Source organism: Sphaeramia orbicularis, chromosome 1, assembly GCF_902148855.1.
Source record: "Sphaeramia orbicularis chromosome 1, fSphaOr1.1, whole genome shotgun sequence".
NCBI classification, from domain to species: domain Eukaryota; kingdom Metazoa; phylum Chordata; class Actinopteri; order Kurtiformes; family Apogonidae; genus Sphaeramia; species Sphaeramia orbicularis.
Genome location: NC_043957.1, coordinates 36,429,609 through 36,445,239, shown reverse-complemented (window position 1 = coordinate 36,445,239; position 15,631 = coordinate 36,429,609). Strand labels below are relative to the sequence as shown.

General features: G+C 36.5%; 1 protein-coding gene across 1 annotated transcript; it reads left to right on the top strand.

Annotated features, from left to right (window-relative positions):
- The first annotated feature begins 119 nt into the window (after window positions 1-119).
- Window positions 120-15,556, top strand: ift56 (intraflagellar transport 56). Its single transcript, XM_030136776.1, has 18 exons — window positions 120-427; window positions 552-695; window positions 2,801-2,893; window positions 3,109-3,223; window positions 3,775-3,824; window positions 6,301-6,446; window positions 8,246-8,417; window positions 10,619-10,693; window positions 10,815-10,917; window positions 11,186-11,241; window positions 11,874-11,927; window positions 12,028-12,091; window positions 12,178-12,266; window positions 12,581-12,664; window positions 12,757-12,826; window positions 13,887-13,993; window positions 14,540-14,673; window positions 15,258-15,556. Exons 1-18 carry the CDS (start codon window positions 425-427, stop codon window positions 15,370-15,372), a joined length of 1,674 nt encoding a protein of 557 aa, XP_029992636.1. The 5' UTR covers window positions 120-424; the 3' UTR covers window positions 15,373-15,556.
- The last annotated feature ends 75 nt before the right edge of the window (window positions 15,557-15,631 follow it).

The window sequence follows — 15,631 nt, the reverse complement described above, 5'->3', positions numbered from 1 at the left end:
CAATGTTTCAGCTTGAAAATACCTAGATATGGAAAATAAAGATAGAAAAAAGATGTGGTATATTGCTTGTGCTTTTAGTTTGAAATCAATAACCGGAAAAGCTGTTTTGTACTGCGGTTAATAATGTGACTAGCATACTACGAACCAAAATCATACAGATAAAGTCTTTCAAGAGGTCGACGAAGACGTATTTCATTTTTATTATTTCATAGTAATGTTAATCTAAAGAAAGGGAAATTTACCTGGGAAGTGTTAACTGTCTGGTCGACTTTGTAGGAAGAATGGCATTAGGCAGCTAACCTGTGTCATTAGTTAGCTTAATTAACAAATGTAACGGCTAACGTTTTGACTTAGACTGGAGACCTGAGCGTCGTTACCCAGGGTTAGAGATAAACAAACCTGAACCCAAAGAAGAGAGGACATTATGGTACGGTATGGTTAAAGCTTCTGCAACTCTAATTTCATGTTAATAATTGCATCTAGGTCATGTATCTCTGATAGTGATCCTAAACCGTTCCGACTTGTTTAAAATGCTTTGGGGCTGTTGGCAGATCCTGTCTCGGGTAAAGCCAGCCGTGGGAGGAGAGACGCCTGCGAGCATTGGCGAGAAAAAGAAGAAAAATAAGACCAAGGTACCCCGTTTAGAGGAATACCTGCAACAAAGAGACTACCTTGGGGCCTTGACGCTATTAGAGGTAACTTATAACTACCACTTAATGGCAAACGTAATGTAACGGCAGGGTCATTCATTAAATCTCTACAACATTAAATCTCTGTTTACATGCACTTGTGGATTACACACAACTCAATCTCTGCCTGCTCAGTGTGTACAGAAGCAAAAAAAAACATATTATTTTGAGTTGAAAGAAAAAACAGTACAGCTGTGGGATTAGAAATCAGCAGTGACAGGACTTGAAAAGATCAATAATCCTACTAATGTAAGAAATATCACCAAATGACAGTCAGTTTTCAATACAGGCACTCTTCTTTTTAATAAGACAGATAGTGACCTTTTAGTCAGCTCAATTTTAATTTTGACAGCATTCAAACACATACACCTGAATCAGTGGCCAGAATTACATCATGTTACTTTAATAGATTATTTAGCAAAATCTATAAATGGGCCTGACCAAGCGAGTAACCGAGTGAGAAAGCACTGTGGAGCAATACTAATTGTTCCATATCGGTTTCTAAAAATTAATTTAGCAGTAACCATAATAGCTCAAATTGTCGGTCTAAGCAAGTACTTAAACATGCTATTAAGGAATAATAACCAAATATTTAATAAAAACATGAATTTATCATCATGGACAAAGTAATGGAGTGAGGAAAAATAAACAGCAGTTATTCAAGGTTTGGAAAAAATACTAAAAAGTGCTGTTCCTCAAGGAAAGTGCAAATATTTAGCATACCACACTTTTCTTAATATATGAGAGTACATTATATCCAAAAATGAAAAGTAAAGTAACAGAGGAAGGTGTTTGTTCAGTGTGATGCACCAGAATAATAATTAAAGATTTTATTAAGATACTGATAAAATTGTCAGTCTTTGGCGACATATGTTTCATTACTATATTTAATACACCTCTATCTGCTGTTTTTTTCTATAATAAATAATGTTCAAAATCATTATAGTATTTTTTTATTATTAAATGTAAGATTAGACACAGATATATTTTGAACATAATTAGGTACTGTCTACATATCACAATTCATCTGTTCAATAATTGGCACATTAATGCTAATCACATTTAGTAGGGATTGAGTGGCTGATACTGGAATGTTAGTCATCAAGGAGACTGATAACTTATATTTGGATCTGATATACATTTTAATGTCAAATTTTAGAATAAGACTAGCACAAGATGTGGAAGAAATACCTGTCAAAACAGACTGTCAAATCAAATAAAAAGGTACAATTCAGTAATATTTCAAAACTATTTGCTGTCACTTCTCACAGTGAATTGGAGTGACTGCAAATAGGTTCTTGTAAGTAAATAAACATTCTTCACTTTTTTAGGTGTAGGGTATTCCTCATGTGTAATGAGGGAAACTTCTCAAGACCAAATGAGTGGTGGAATAAATGGACTACATACCAAGAGAGGTGGCGGTGTCACAGCCAAAGTAGCATGTTTTGATGTACATTCAATTCAGATGAAAAGAAAAAAAAAGAAAAGATACTCAAGTCTACGGATATGCTCTTGCACCCCTAGTGATGCACCAACATATTGGCAAAACACTGGAATCTGCAGGTATTTTATGATATGGGCCAATATCAGTATCAGCATATGAGATATCACCCAACAATGGCAGTGACTAATATTCACCTGTTGTATTATACTAAAGGTTCATTCATAAATTTGTATAATTGAATTTGTCATCATTTAGAGATGATGAAGAGCTGAGATATTGTAAAACAACCAAAAAAACCCTCAACTAATTAAACAAATAGAAAATAACATTGGCATCAGCTAGTTAGCCTTTTAAATACTGGTAATGGCCCAGAACTTTCCAATCAATTCACCCCTAATAATTTATTCTCTTTTTCTTATCTGGGATTTTACAGACCTTAATTTTCTCAAACTCTGAAATAAAAAATGCTGTTTCCTGGGCAGGGTGACACAGAACCCCAGAGGGATGACCCCCCATGGATGAATAAATAATTGCAGTAATTTAAAGGAGTGATGAGCTTTTTTGCCGCAGTCCCCTTTGTAGATTGTCCTGGCACACATCTATGCTGTAGACAGCACCGTATTACTGAGATACTGCTGCCGCTGATGTGTTGCTGTGTCATCTCCAGTTTCAGAGAAGTATTGGAGAGAAGGAGGAGCATGCAGACCTCTGGATTGGCTATTGCGCCTTTCATTTGGGTGATTATAAGAGAGCCATAGAGGTAAATGTGTTTTGTGTGTATGTGTGTGTGTGTGTGTGAATTATTATAGATGGAGACTTAATAGAATAATGTAATGAGCTAATAATATTTTTATTATTTCTGGGGATATGACTGAATCTTTCACTGAGTCAATAATAAACCTGGTTTTTAGTATTTATTCCTGTGTTTTCCATAGCTGGGGTCATATTTGTAATATATGTTTCATGTTCTGACAGGAGTACAAATCTCTGACCATGCAGCCTGATTGTTCTGCAGAGGTGTGGGTCTATCTGGCCTGTGCCATGTTTTTTCTAGGGCTCTATAAAGAGGCTGAGGAGGCTGCATCAAAGGGTAGGCATTTGTAAACCGCCAAAGTGTACCAGTGAGTCAGCATGCACAGTAGCAATAGCCTGAAACTGAAGCAGATGGAACACAATGCTATACTTTACACTTGTTCTTTTCATATTTTAATCTGTCAAAATGTTGAAAAAAGTCTAGAGGTGGCTGTCTTCACATATTTGTAAAATGTGGTAAAAGCGTCATGTTTGCAGACTGTTCATCCCATATTTAAACTGTGATTACACTGTTTCACATTTCTTATTCATATCTTTTAATAATAATTTGTATGCTTTTAATGTGAAGTGCTTCCTCTAAACTTGACAGACACAGAAGAGTTGAATTATACCAAGTCCATCGTCTGATAAGTAAATTGAATGGATTTTACTATGTGGAGTTACTGTGTACTCACTGTAGGTGTTACATCCTGGTCAGCTGTTCTATACCTCCTTCTTCACATCAACATATGTGACTGCTCACAACAGGATTGTGATGTTAATGACTTGTGCTTTTTATCCTCTTGTGGTTTTCTCTTTGAATAATTTTCTATCTCTTGTTCTCTGTAGCACCGGTGTCCCCCCTCCAAAACCGGCTTCTTTTTCACTTGGCTCACAAGGTTAGAAGAATGTTACCCTTTTCTACACTTTTCTGTTTTTCCTGCACATAGAATTACAAGGTGGCCACCTCCATCAAATTTTGTGCCACCTCCAGCTCTCTTTTTGAAATTTTAATGATTGCTTTCAAAGAAAACACTATTTTGTGTTGATGCAATTGGTGTTTTTTTTTTTTTTTTACCAGTTTCTTTTTGTCTTTTTCAGTTCTTTTTTTCTACTGCTATCATCATAGTTATCTTTTTCTTGGAAAAAAAATGCATTGCTAGAAAAAATTGTGGGCCTGTTGAAGGCATGATAAGGGTGGTACCACCTCTGCTTCATACTGAAACAGAAAATGCCTCACGTTTTGCCTTGTTACATGACCTACTTGCTGTCCCACACACACTAACAAGTTTGTGGCTGGGCAACCTTGTGGTACAAATAAACGTTTATGTTTTTAAGATGGTAGAAAAACACATCTGTACTTTCTTCTTGCTTAAAGTGGTGTAAGACTTTCATCCCCAATTTTTCATCAAATCTGTAAAACCCGAATCACAGCCTAAGTATCATGAATCCGTAAGTCTTTACGTGATTACTCACCTGAATCTCTTACCTCATGGTGAACATTTTCAAAGTGTACTCCACCATAAACAGTCCATTTGTTTACAAACAGAACCAGTAGGTCACTTTGGCATTTTAAGAAAATAGTCCCGACGTGCATTGTGGGAAGCAAGGTTATAATAGTTTTGGATTTTTAATTATAGTTTAGTTTTATTTAGTTTTGCCTTTTTTTTTTCTCTAATTCAGTTAGTTTTAATTAGTTTTTAGAGTATGTTTGCTAGTTTTTATTAGTTATCATTTTTTTCTGAATGCTTAGATTTAGTTTAGTTTAGTTTAGTTTAGTTTTAGTTTTAGTTTTAGTTATTTCATATATTTTATCTTCCTCACCATCCTATTCAAAGAAATTACTGAGGCACGCATCAGTGGGTTACCCTGGACACTTTATTTGGGGGTTGGGTTAGGTCAGCTCATTGACTGAGCAGAGACACAAACACATGTACATTATGATGTATAAATTCCCTATAGCAAGTTGGGGGGGTGGAGGTGCGATCCATACACAACGTCACTTACGTGAAAACAATGCAAAGATGTGCAAAGCGTGAGAGGAGATGTACAAAGCAGCTAGCAGTAAACCAGATAGAAACATATATAAACCAGCTAACCAGCAGTTAAACCAGATAGAAACATATATAAACCAGTTAGCCAGCAGTTAAACCAGATAGAAACATATATAAACCGGTTAACCAGCAGTTAAATCAGATAACCACTTGGTGTGTCATACCCTGAACAACATTCAGAGCAGGTACAGTCCATGCAGCTAACCAGCAGTTAAACCGCATAGAAACATATATAAACCACTTATAAACATATATAACCCAGTTCATCATCAGTAAACCACACCTTAGCAGATATCTCACATCTTAATCATCTCCAGTTCCATTATTAGCCAGCTTTGCTTCATTTCAGTTCAGCTTGCTGTAGCTAGTAACATCAAACATTTTTTAACATTCTAACAGGTTCCATACCTCTGTAATTGGATTAGTTTTCATCCTCCTCTTCTCTCCTCTTCTAAACTGTGCAGTTCAGGCCTTGGAAGGCCTTTTCATGGTGATAAACTCTCCAGTCTTTACCTGGATGCTAGTTCAACACTTGTCTGACTCTGTCCTTTAGCTCTGCTCTGTCTCTGTCACTCACGCGCACACACAGTGAGAAAAAAAAACAAAAAAACGACCCCACGCATCACTAAAGTAAATCCCAGACAGGACTGTGCTGCTTTGTCCCAGCTTTAGTCTGTATGTTCCAGGTAGGGTGGGGACCAGAAGATGACTGGGAACCACCAGTGAGCAGACATGACAGACTGTGAAGTGTCGTATTTTGCTGCTAGCTAAAATTGCTGGAGCGAAATAAATCAATTTCATATCAATCCGACATTGACAAAGACGAAAACGAAGGGAATTTTATCCATAATTTTTATACGTTTTAGTTAGTTTTGTAAGCTCACAATACAGTTTCAGTTAGTTATTGTTTTTTTCTTTTAATTAGAGTTTTTATTTATTTCAGTTAACGAAAATGTTTTTTCAATTTTAGTTTTCGTCGTTTCGTTCGTTTTCGTTAACGATTATAACCTTGGTGGGAAGCAGAGCTCCACGAGGCCACAGTAGCAAGAGGCAATAGAGCCATCATAGGCTATGACTGGGGTTTTACAGATCTGATGAAAAATTGATGACAAAAGTCATACGCAGCTTTAATATATGATCAGTAATGAAAATCTTCATCTTAGATTCCTTGCTCCCGAGCATCACACATCAGCTTCTAAGATACAGAATATTTGACACACCTTAGCTCTTGTTAAAGTGCCTTTCAATTTTGACCTCTATCATTTTGACGGAACCTCTCTTCTATTGCCCTGTTGTCTGCTTTATGTTTCTTCTGCATCAGTTCAATGATGAGAAGAGACTCATGGGTTTCCACCAGAACCTGGAGAATGTGACTGAGGACCAGCTGAGCTTGGCATCCATTCATTACATGCGCTCTCACTACCAGGAGGCAATAGACATTTATAAACGCCTTCTTCTACAGAACAGGTCTGTGCTTCTCTCTCTTAAATTAGTTTCAGTTTCAGTCATGCTGTGCTTGGGCGCATGAGCCAGCATTACCTTAAGAAGTGTGAGCTTTTAATGGAGTTCCCTCAGATTACTGAAATTTCATGCCTTGTGCAACTGTACAGATAATTCAAGTGACAGAGCAGCCGACCTGCTGACCTAGCTATCTCTGACACTGATGGACTGTACCTGTGGTTGTGAAGGTGTTAAGATGAAAGACTTTGATTTCACAAGATACCCTCCATTACTTCCTACAGAAATCTACTCGTGACTTTGTGGTACTTCTGTGCCAAGATGCCTCTTGAGAGTTTCTCATGAGATTGAACTGCCAGTCTTAAATGGTAGTTTCTGGAGCCTTTGACACACTTTTTCTTTGAGTGCAAAATTAACATTACTCGTTTCCTCTATCTGCCGATGGAAAAACATAAAACTGATCAAATAATACATACTACCACAGGACAAGCCCACTTTGTTAAGGCTCCTACAGACTGTTACATTTCAGCAGTCTTGTAAGTTTTTGCCACATTGTGCAACATGGATCTAACAATAGAATGGATGATAACAATACAATCTTGGGCCATACACCAGTTAAAAAACTACTACTATAAAACGTTATCAGCACATTGTCTGTCTATGCTGCTATAGTTGTAGATCCAGACAATAGTTGTTGCTTTAGAGAATAGAGCCAATGATTTTAATGCACGACCAAACATATTACATTTTCCTCATCTTTCATCTGAGACAGTTGCACAGTGTTTACCAACATTTAATCTGGTAATAATAATGTTAATGTTTTGATTTAGACAGAGAGGAAAAAAACTGCAGAAAAATGTGTGACAGTTTCTCCCCTGATTTCTACCTTGAGCAGCTTTAAAGGGTTATATGTAGTATTCATATTCCAACCTCTCAACGGTAGGAGGAAGTTGTGTACCCAAACACATTTATGACGCACTGACTGTGTCACTCACTGAATAAAGTGATCACATAGGTGGTTATTTAGACAGTGAATCAAAGTAACACTGTGTTGTATAATCCTCATGTGCTGCATCAGCTGATAGTTTACATTATAGCTCTGTTACTTCAGCTCTGTTTTTAGACAGAAATTGACCACAGTAAAACCACAAATCACTTCCTTTTTCTGTACAGTTTGTGTTGTTAAACAAGGTCAGAACTGTCACAGTTTAGTCTGAAATGTGGATCAACAAACGGTGAACTTAGCAAAGATAATAACAGCACATAAGAACTTTATACCTTCAAAAACCTCATAATCAAACTCACCAATGTTGAAGAAACTTTGTCATTTCAGCATCATACCCCATTCTTTTCATTTAGAGCTGTGTCCAGTGGTGAAAACAACAGCAGTGCTTCTAGCTTTTATCACTTTGTCACTTTCTTTGACCCTAAAAGTTGTTTCTTAGTGGTTCTCATTCCATCTCATCACTTCCGGACACTTTGGTCAAAGGCTTCATGGGACACCGGCAGAATGACTGACTACTCTCTGTAGTGGTCACATAAATCAGTCATCCTGTCCTTTTGGATAGCTTCAGTTCATATTTCTACGTAGACAATTTTAGCATAACTTTATCTCTTTTCTAAACACTCCAATGATAATATTAGGCATCTTTCTACATATAGCCCCTTTAAGTATTCATATTTGCTTAACTAGGCCCTCTGTGTCTCGTAAGGTCAGGCACATAGTTGCAACACCTTTTATGCATCACACTTGAGTGATTTAAACTTTCACAAGTTCACATTCTCATCAGTGCATGCTTTTTTTCCAGAGATTTCCTGGCCTTGAAAGTGTATGTGGCTCTATGTTACTACAAGCTCGACTATTATGATGTGTCTCAGGAGGTGTTGGCTGTTTACCTGCAAAGCATCCCAGACTCCACAATTGCCCTCAACCTCAAGGCCTGCAACCATTTCAGGCTTTACAATGGCAAAGCAGCTGAGGTACCCACTGTCAGACAACTGTGTAACACATATATTATTCACTACTGTCAAGGATGAGATGTGTTCTTTACTGTTTGTCTGTCAACAGGATTACACAAAAACTACTGCACCAATTTGCATGAAACTTAGCAGAACAATAGGATGAATCCATTATATTTTGGAGCAGAGCCATGGAGAGGACTGGACTATTATTATTATTATTTTTATTTTTTTGGTTTTTCTAAAATTGTGAGCTAGAGTTTGATCAAATTATGGGACTGTAGGGTATTGGTGGACGTATACATCAGTGTATGCCAAAGCCCCACATATGGGTTTGTTCTATGTTCATGTTCTATCCTTCCAGCAAATCTATGCAATAGTTAGTATGCAATCCTACTGACAAACATACAGACAAACCACCAGAAACAGTAGAGGACCATGGGGTCTTGGCATAGGTATGTGCACTTGTATGTGCACATACAAGTGAGGAGAATGGAGATATTTCAGTCAATAGGTGCATTTCCATCCATTTGTCTCTGTTTACATTTTCAATTTAAGAACAAGAAATCCCAGACAGAAGCGGAAAGTTCTATAAAATTAAGTAAATAAAAACTACACAAAATCTTGCCATTTTTTTAAAGACTTGTTTTAATTTTCTTCTTCTTTCTTGAGCTAAAAGATGCATCGATAATAAAATTATCTGAATCAGAAATCTAGGGAGAAGTAGAAAAGCTGGTCCATCAATAGCTAAATGCAAATATTAGAAGTGCAAAGGACACTGATTGAATGAAATGCTATCTTATTTGAAGAGATGTAAAAACAAACGATGGACATGTTTGAAACAACGTCTATGGGCTGAAATATGTGCCAGCAGAAACTGAATTTGAATCATGAAAACTGAATCTGAATAGTATAATTTGTAAATGAATTTATTAGTTTTGAACTTAAGTTCAATAAACTTGAAGCTGAATATAAAATTATGAAACTGAATTCAGTTTCTCTGAAACTATATTTTATCCTCACTGAAAATTCAGTCCTCACAATTCAAATTCACTTTCTCCAATCCACTTTCTGTGGTTTGTGGTTTTTCTTTTTTTGCACAGCTTGTGACTAGTAACGTTAGTTACATCAGAGCATATAACAATATCATTCACATCTGGTATGAGCCTGTAAACCCTACTGTCATTGGACTGGCTCCATAGCAGTGCTCGCTAATGTTGCTAAGTACGTCGATAACTGTTAACAGTGTAACTGTAACAATAGCCTGAAGCTAGATGGCAAAATACAGAAATACAACGGTAAGTATCAACATTGTTCATTAGTGGCAGCAATCATTTAAAACTTATGAACAACAATTTACTTACTTAATCACAGAGTCCACTCCTGTTCCGTTGTGGGATAACTTCCGTTATAGCTTATTGTGTTTTGTTGCGGTTAATTGTGTTGTGACTTGTGTTGTGTTGCGGCTTTTGTATTGCTGTGACACTTCTGAACCACCAAGCATTTCTTTCTCCATTTCCTTGACAACTACTATGTTACGTGCTCAAAAACGTAAGTGCTGGTTGGCCGAAGAGGAGTCCTGTGTGTCTGCACTCAGTTGCTCTTCCTCAACTACCCGGATGTCCATCACAGTAAATTGAAATTGAATTTTGAGAACTGAATTTGAATTGTGAGAGCTGAATATGAAAATATATAGTTTAATTTTTAGTGAGGATAAAATAGTTTCAGAAAAACTGAATTCAATTTCATAATCTTACATTCAGTTTCAGGTTCATTGGACTTAAGTTCAAAACTAATAAATTCAATTTCAAATTATACAATTCAGATTCAGTTTTCAGGATTCAAATTCAGTTTCTGGTAGCACATATTTCAGCCCATACAGTGTCATACAATCCAGGTTCTTAGACAAAAATACCTCATACTATCAGCTCCTCAACCAACAACTCCGTCAATATGATACTATATGAAGTACTACATCTGGCAAACTAGTACTTCGTATTTACATATCAGTAGAGAATGGAAACAGGCATGAATTAGATTTTCTTGTGCTGATGTTGTGAAAATGTGGTTAAAATGTACAAAGCCTTTGGATGGAATCCAAACTGCTGTTTTTGTTTTACAGAAAATCTCAGGTTGCACTGTTGTAGTTGTTTGTCTGTGTACTCTCTTTGGGGAAACTAACTGGTGGTGGGTGTGACTTAAATATGCTCTCTCTCACACAGAAAGAGTTAAAGAACCTAATAGACATCTCCTCCTGCTCCTTTGAGTTTGCTAAGGAGCTTATTCGGCATAACCTGGTAAGCTCTTCACAAGCGCTAACTGGCAGTGTGTAGGTGTCTGCCTACATGCGTGTTTGTGTGCATATACTAGGGGCTAACATGATTCTTTTCCATCCTTTGAACCTTTCCCATATTGCAGGTGGTGTTTCGTGGTGGGGAGGGGGCGTTGCAAGTCTTGCCTCCTCTGATAGATGTGATCCCTGAGGCTAGACTCAACCTGGTCATCTACTATCTCCGACAAGGTATGTAACAATGCCTCTGCCATATTCCTGAAAAAACAAAAAACAAATCAGGACTGGTGCATGTCAAAAAGATTTGCAATAAATTAGATAAATGCAATGAAGTTCAACCTCATTTTGTACCACTGCACTTTATTTAATGTTGTCAAAAACACTGGGACACTTGAAAACAGATGGTTGAAAAATACAGTATCCCTGTTTTCATATCACTGTAGATCTGAGGTGTATTGATTTTTAACTTTCATTAACTTGCTCCAATTTATACTTCCAGATGATGTCCAGGAAGCTTATAACCTGATCCAAGATTTAGTACCTTCCACGCCTCAGGTGATGATCCTAAGTTTAATGTGACACCTGCTTCAAATGAATTTACATTTTGTCATGTTGACTCAGATGTTTTGATAAAAGTGTCATATTCATCCATTTAATTAAGAATCTGTCAGCTGTGATTGCAGCAACATATAACAAACCAAGGCGCAAGGACCTCAGCTCCAAAATGAAGCCAGACTTTCTGTTTCTGTTTATTAAATAAAATACATTATATATTATTTTTCAATAAAAATATAAAACATTTGCAATGTTCATATCTTCAAATTGTCAAAATCTCCTCATTAAAACAATTCTTTTTAAAACAGTAATTGGTACAGAGAAATACAAAAAATATAAACATAACCGTTAGAATGACAGAAAATCAGATTTTACTGGAAAGCCTGGCTGTAGTAAGAATAATCCATTTTGCCCATATTCATACAAATCAAATACTGTAAAGGAGTTTAAAATATGTGTCCTCCTAGTTTAGCTCAGAACTTGGATCCTGTTTTTCATCTTTTAGAGCTCTTTAATATCTCAAAGCATGTGAGACCGAGTACCTGCCTTTTGTTGCTCTTTGTCAAATATTGTTTTCTTCTGGTGATGCCATTCTCTACTGACACTTTCACTCTGATCAATTGTTTTCTCAGGAGTATATTTTGAAAGGAGTAGTAAATGCTGCACTGGGACAAGAAATTGGATCAGTGAGTATTTCTGTCGAACAAAGAGAGAGTCTTACGCAAAAAAAGGGGGAGGGGGGATAAAAGCGATTGCAAAACAAATATTTGTTTCTTTGATTTTCAGAGGGATCACCTGAAAATTGCTCAGCAGTTCTTTCAGTTGGTCGGAGGCTCAGCAAGTGAATGTGGTACATGACATGAAAATTTTAACACTATTATCCTTTAAAGAAAAACGGTGTGACTGTGAATAATGTGTTTTTGTTTGCTTTCTTAGACACTATTCCTGGCCGACAGTGCATGGCCTCATGCTTCTTCCTCTTGAGACAGTTTGAAGATGTGCTTATTTATCTCAACTCAGTCAAGGTTAGTGTAGCTCAATAAAAGCCACACAGACACTATGGGTGCTGTATATTGGCATGAAAGGCAAAGTGGTATTAACTTCACTGCGGTGTCTTTATATATAAGATAGATTGAACAAAAGACTCCCACACACGGGTGAGAAGTGTCACTTCACATGACAAGTGGTGCTTTGCCGATGCAATACATTAAGGCAAGAAGTGTGTTTGTGTAATTCATTAGGTCTCTGTGATTTCTCAAACTAAGAAAAGACAGACAGGTTTGTGCTCATGTAGGGAGTGTATTCACTGTGTGGCATAATTGTGCTTTTCTTTGCTCAGGGTTACTTCTATAATGATGATACATTCAACTTCAACTATGCTCAGGCTAAAGCAGCCCTTGGCAGCTACAAAGAAGCAGAAGAGGTATCAACACACATCTGCACAAAAAGCTTTTGAAAGACCTAGAAGGACTCAGGGTTGAGAGTAATGAAGTTCTTTTTGATATTTTTTTCCAGGTGTTCCTGCTGATTCAGAGTGAAAAGATCAAGAATGACTATGTTTACCTCAGCTGGCTGGCACGCTGCTGTATGTGTTGTAATAGATAATAATACTTATTTCCAAGAAGTCAAATAATCATATCACCTTAAAATTTCCATATATAAAGTTAAAGTTGAAAAGAAAACAAACAATAACCATATATATAAATATTTCAATTAAGATTTCAAACTATGTATTTATTCATTCTGTCAGTCATTCATTTTCTGAACTGCTTAATCCTTGAGAGGGTCCCATTCTGGCTCCTGAAAGCGGGGTACACCCTGGACATGTCAACAGTTCATTCCAGGGATGACTTATACAGACGAACATTCATTCATTCTCACATTCATATCTACTAACAATTTTGATTGACCAATTAACCTATTAAACTAAGTAATCATAATCAAATCTGAGTAAGCAGGATAGATAATGGAAGAAAAACAGTGATCGCGCCTTTACATTTTTAACTCCTAACAAATAAACTTTGACAGGCAGTAAAGTACCTTAAAATGTTGCACAATGTAACTATAATAAATCCAAAATACAACAAGCATTCAGAAGAAGCATAGCAGTCAAAAAATGTCTGGCTGTTGACACTGTTCTAACACCAGTGCCACATATTTTTTATTCTAAGTATTATTGTGCAATCCTGTGATAATCACTGACAATACTGCTGCTACATTTATCAAAAGCTGCAGAAAGGACTTCAACACTTATTTGTTGGAAATGAACACAGTTAAGGCAGTCTACAGCTGATGGTGTTAAATCAAAGCAAGACATCTCGCACCACACTGGAGAAAGGAAGACTGAGAAACCTTTTATACTTGTTCACCGAGGCCGGGATCTGAATCAAACACCACTGCCAGATTTTTTGCCTCAGGCCTTTAAAGAATTCAGGGTCTCTCTTGCACACAGATAGTGTTACGCTCAACAGCTCTGAGAAATGGAAATCCCCATTAAAGGATTTTTCATCTTTTCTTGGCCTGATCCACGTCAATAAAACCTGACCACAGGCATTTAATGTTTTTTTCTCTAAATTTAAATCTGTAAAGTTGCAGAATGTTGCTGTGAATAATGGGTTCTTAAGTATTCGCCTCTGTTTTGATAGACATAATGAACCAGAAGGGTCAGCTCGCCTGGGAACTCTACTTGAAGATGGGCACTTCCTCTGATTCCTTCAGTCTGCTGCAGCTTATCGCCAACGACTGCTACAAGGTGACACTTACTTTTTGTTTACTGTCTAACCTGGTGATACCTTCAGTGGACAAATGTGGCTGGATTCATATTGAAATAGTTAAACTGTTATCAAAGCAACCCATTTTTAGTCTGTTATTTGACTTTGTAAGGAAATTCATCATCACAGCAGATAAAACTAAAGATACATGAAATATAATTATTTAGTAGGTAAATTGTGAGTTATCAAGTCAAAATGCAAAGCATTAGTTTTTCATTTGCAAACATACAAAATCAACTAAATATTACTTCATTCAGTTAGATACTATCATGATAAACAGATTTATCACCAGTGAAAAAAAATCTTTTCAAGTTGTTCATTTAATAAAAACATAATTCATTATTATTCAATTATTATTCAGTTGAAATTAGAGTTGCATCATTTCCTAAACTCAAATGAATGTAGCTTTGAAATTCCATTTAATAATGGATTTAGTCACTTTCTGGAGAGACTGGGCCCAATGTGGTCTTGATGCCAGTTCAGTGTGTTGGGTGTCTGTGGTTAGTCTATTGTTTTTTCCATTTCAGATGGGACAGTTCTACTATGCAGCCAAAGCGTTTGATGCTCTGGAGAAGCTGGATCCAGGTTCGAACTACTGGGAGGGCAAGAGAGGGGCATGTGTTGGCATTTTCCAGCTCATACTTGCAAACAAGGAGCCCAAGTATGTTTGACTACTTTTTCTGTTGAATCTTGTGGGTAATGACTGATTAGAAAGTCTCCACTGAAAAACATCTGTGGGTTTAGTCTGTTGTTCCTTTCATGTGACATCTGAGTCTGAAGACTGATAACATAAGAAATGTTTTGGAGCTAATGTGATCTATTTCGTAACTTTTACCTGAAACCATCACTCCTCATGTACTGAAAATGTACTTTAGCAGAGCTCTAGAAGCATCAAATGTTCATCTGAAATAAATAATATTTGCATATTTTAATATGCTGCAGGGTATATTTTGTTATTTTTTAATGAGGCATTGAACTTCTTTGTGTATAAAATCCATATCAGAATCATATGATCATTTAAGTGTTTTTTTTTATGATATGTAATGTGACTGGAGGGGATCTTTAAGTGCAAAACATGTTCTGTCAAAAATATTCTTTTTGTTCTAGGACTCACTTCAGACTTAATGTGTTTTTTTTTTTGTTTTGTTTTGTTTTTTGGGTGGGTGTGATCTTCAAATAAAATAAACATGAGATGCGCATTCTCGATCTAATCTTGTTTCCTTGCATATCCTGTTTGTGTGCTAGGGAGACACTTAAAGAGGTGGTGCCTCTGCTGCGAAATTCAGGAAACCCCCAGGTTGAATACATCATCCGAGTTCTAAGGAAATGGGCCAAAGAGAACAGAGTCCTCCTCTCATGATCTCCATCTCACCACAAACTTACATTAAAAGTTATAATATGCCGACGTCAGCTTTCATAACATTTCACCAAAATGTATGAATTATATCTATGTACTTGTCTTTCTCATACTATACTGTTTTCTGTTTTGAATTGCAGTTCAGATACTTGTACATTTGTATTAAAATGTGTATTTTTTAAATCACTTTTGTCTTGATCAATTGATTTTAATCGTTTGAGCAACCCTACTTTACAGTATAGTCAACTTATTTTTATATTGT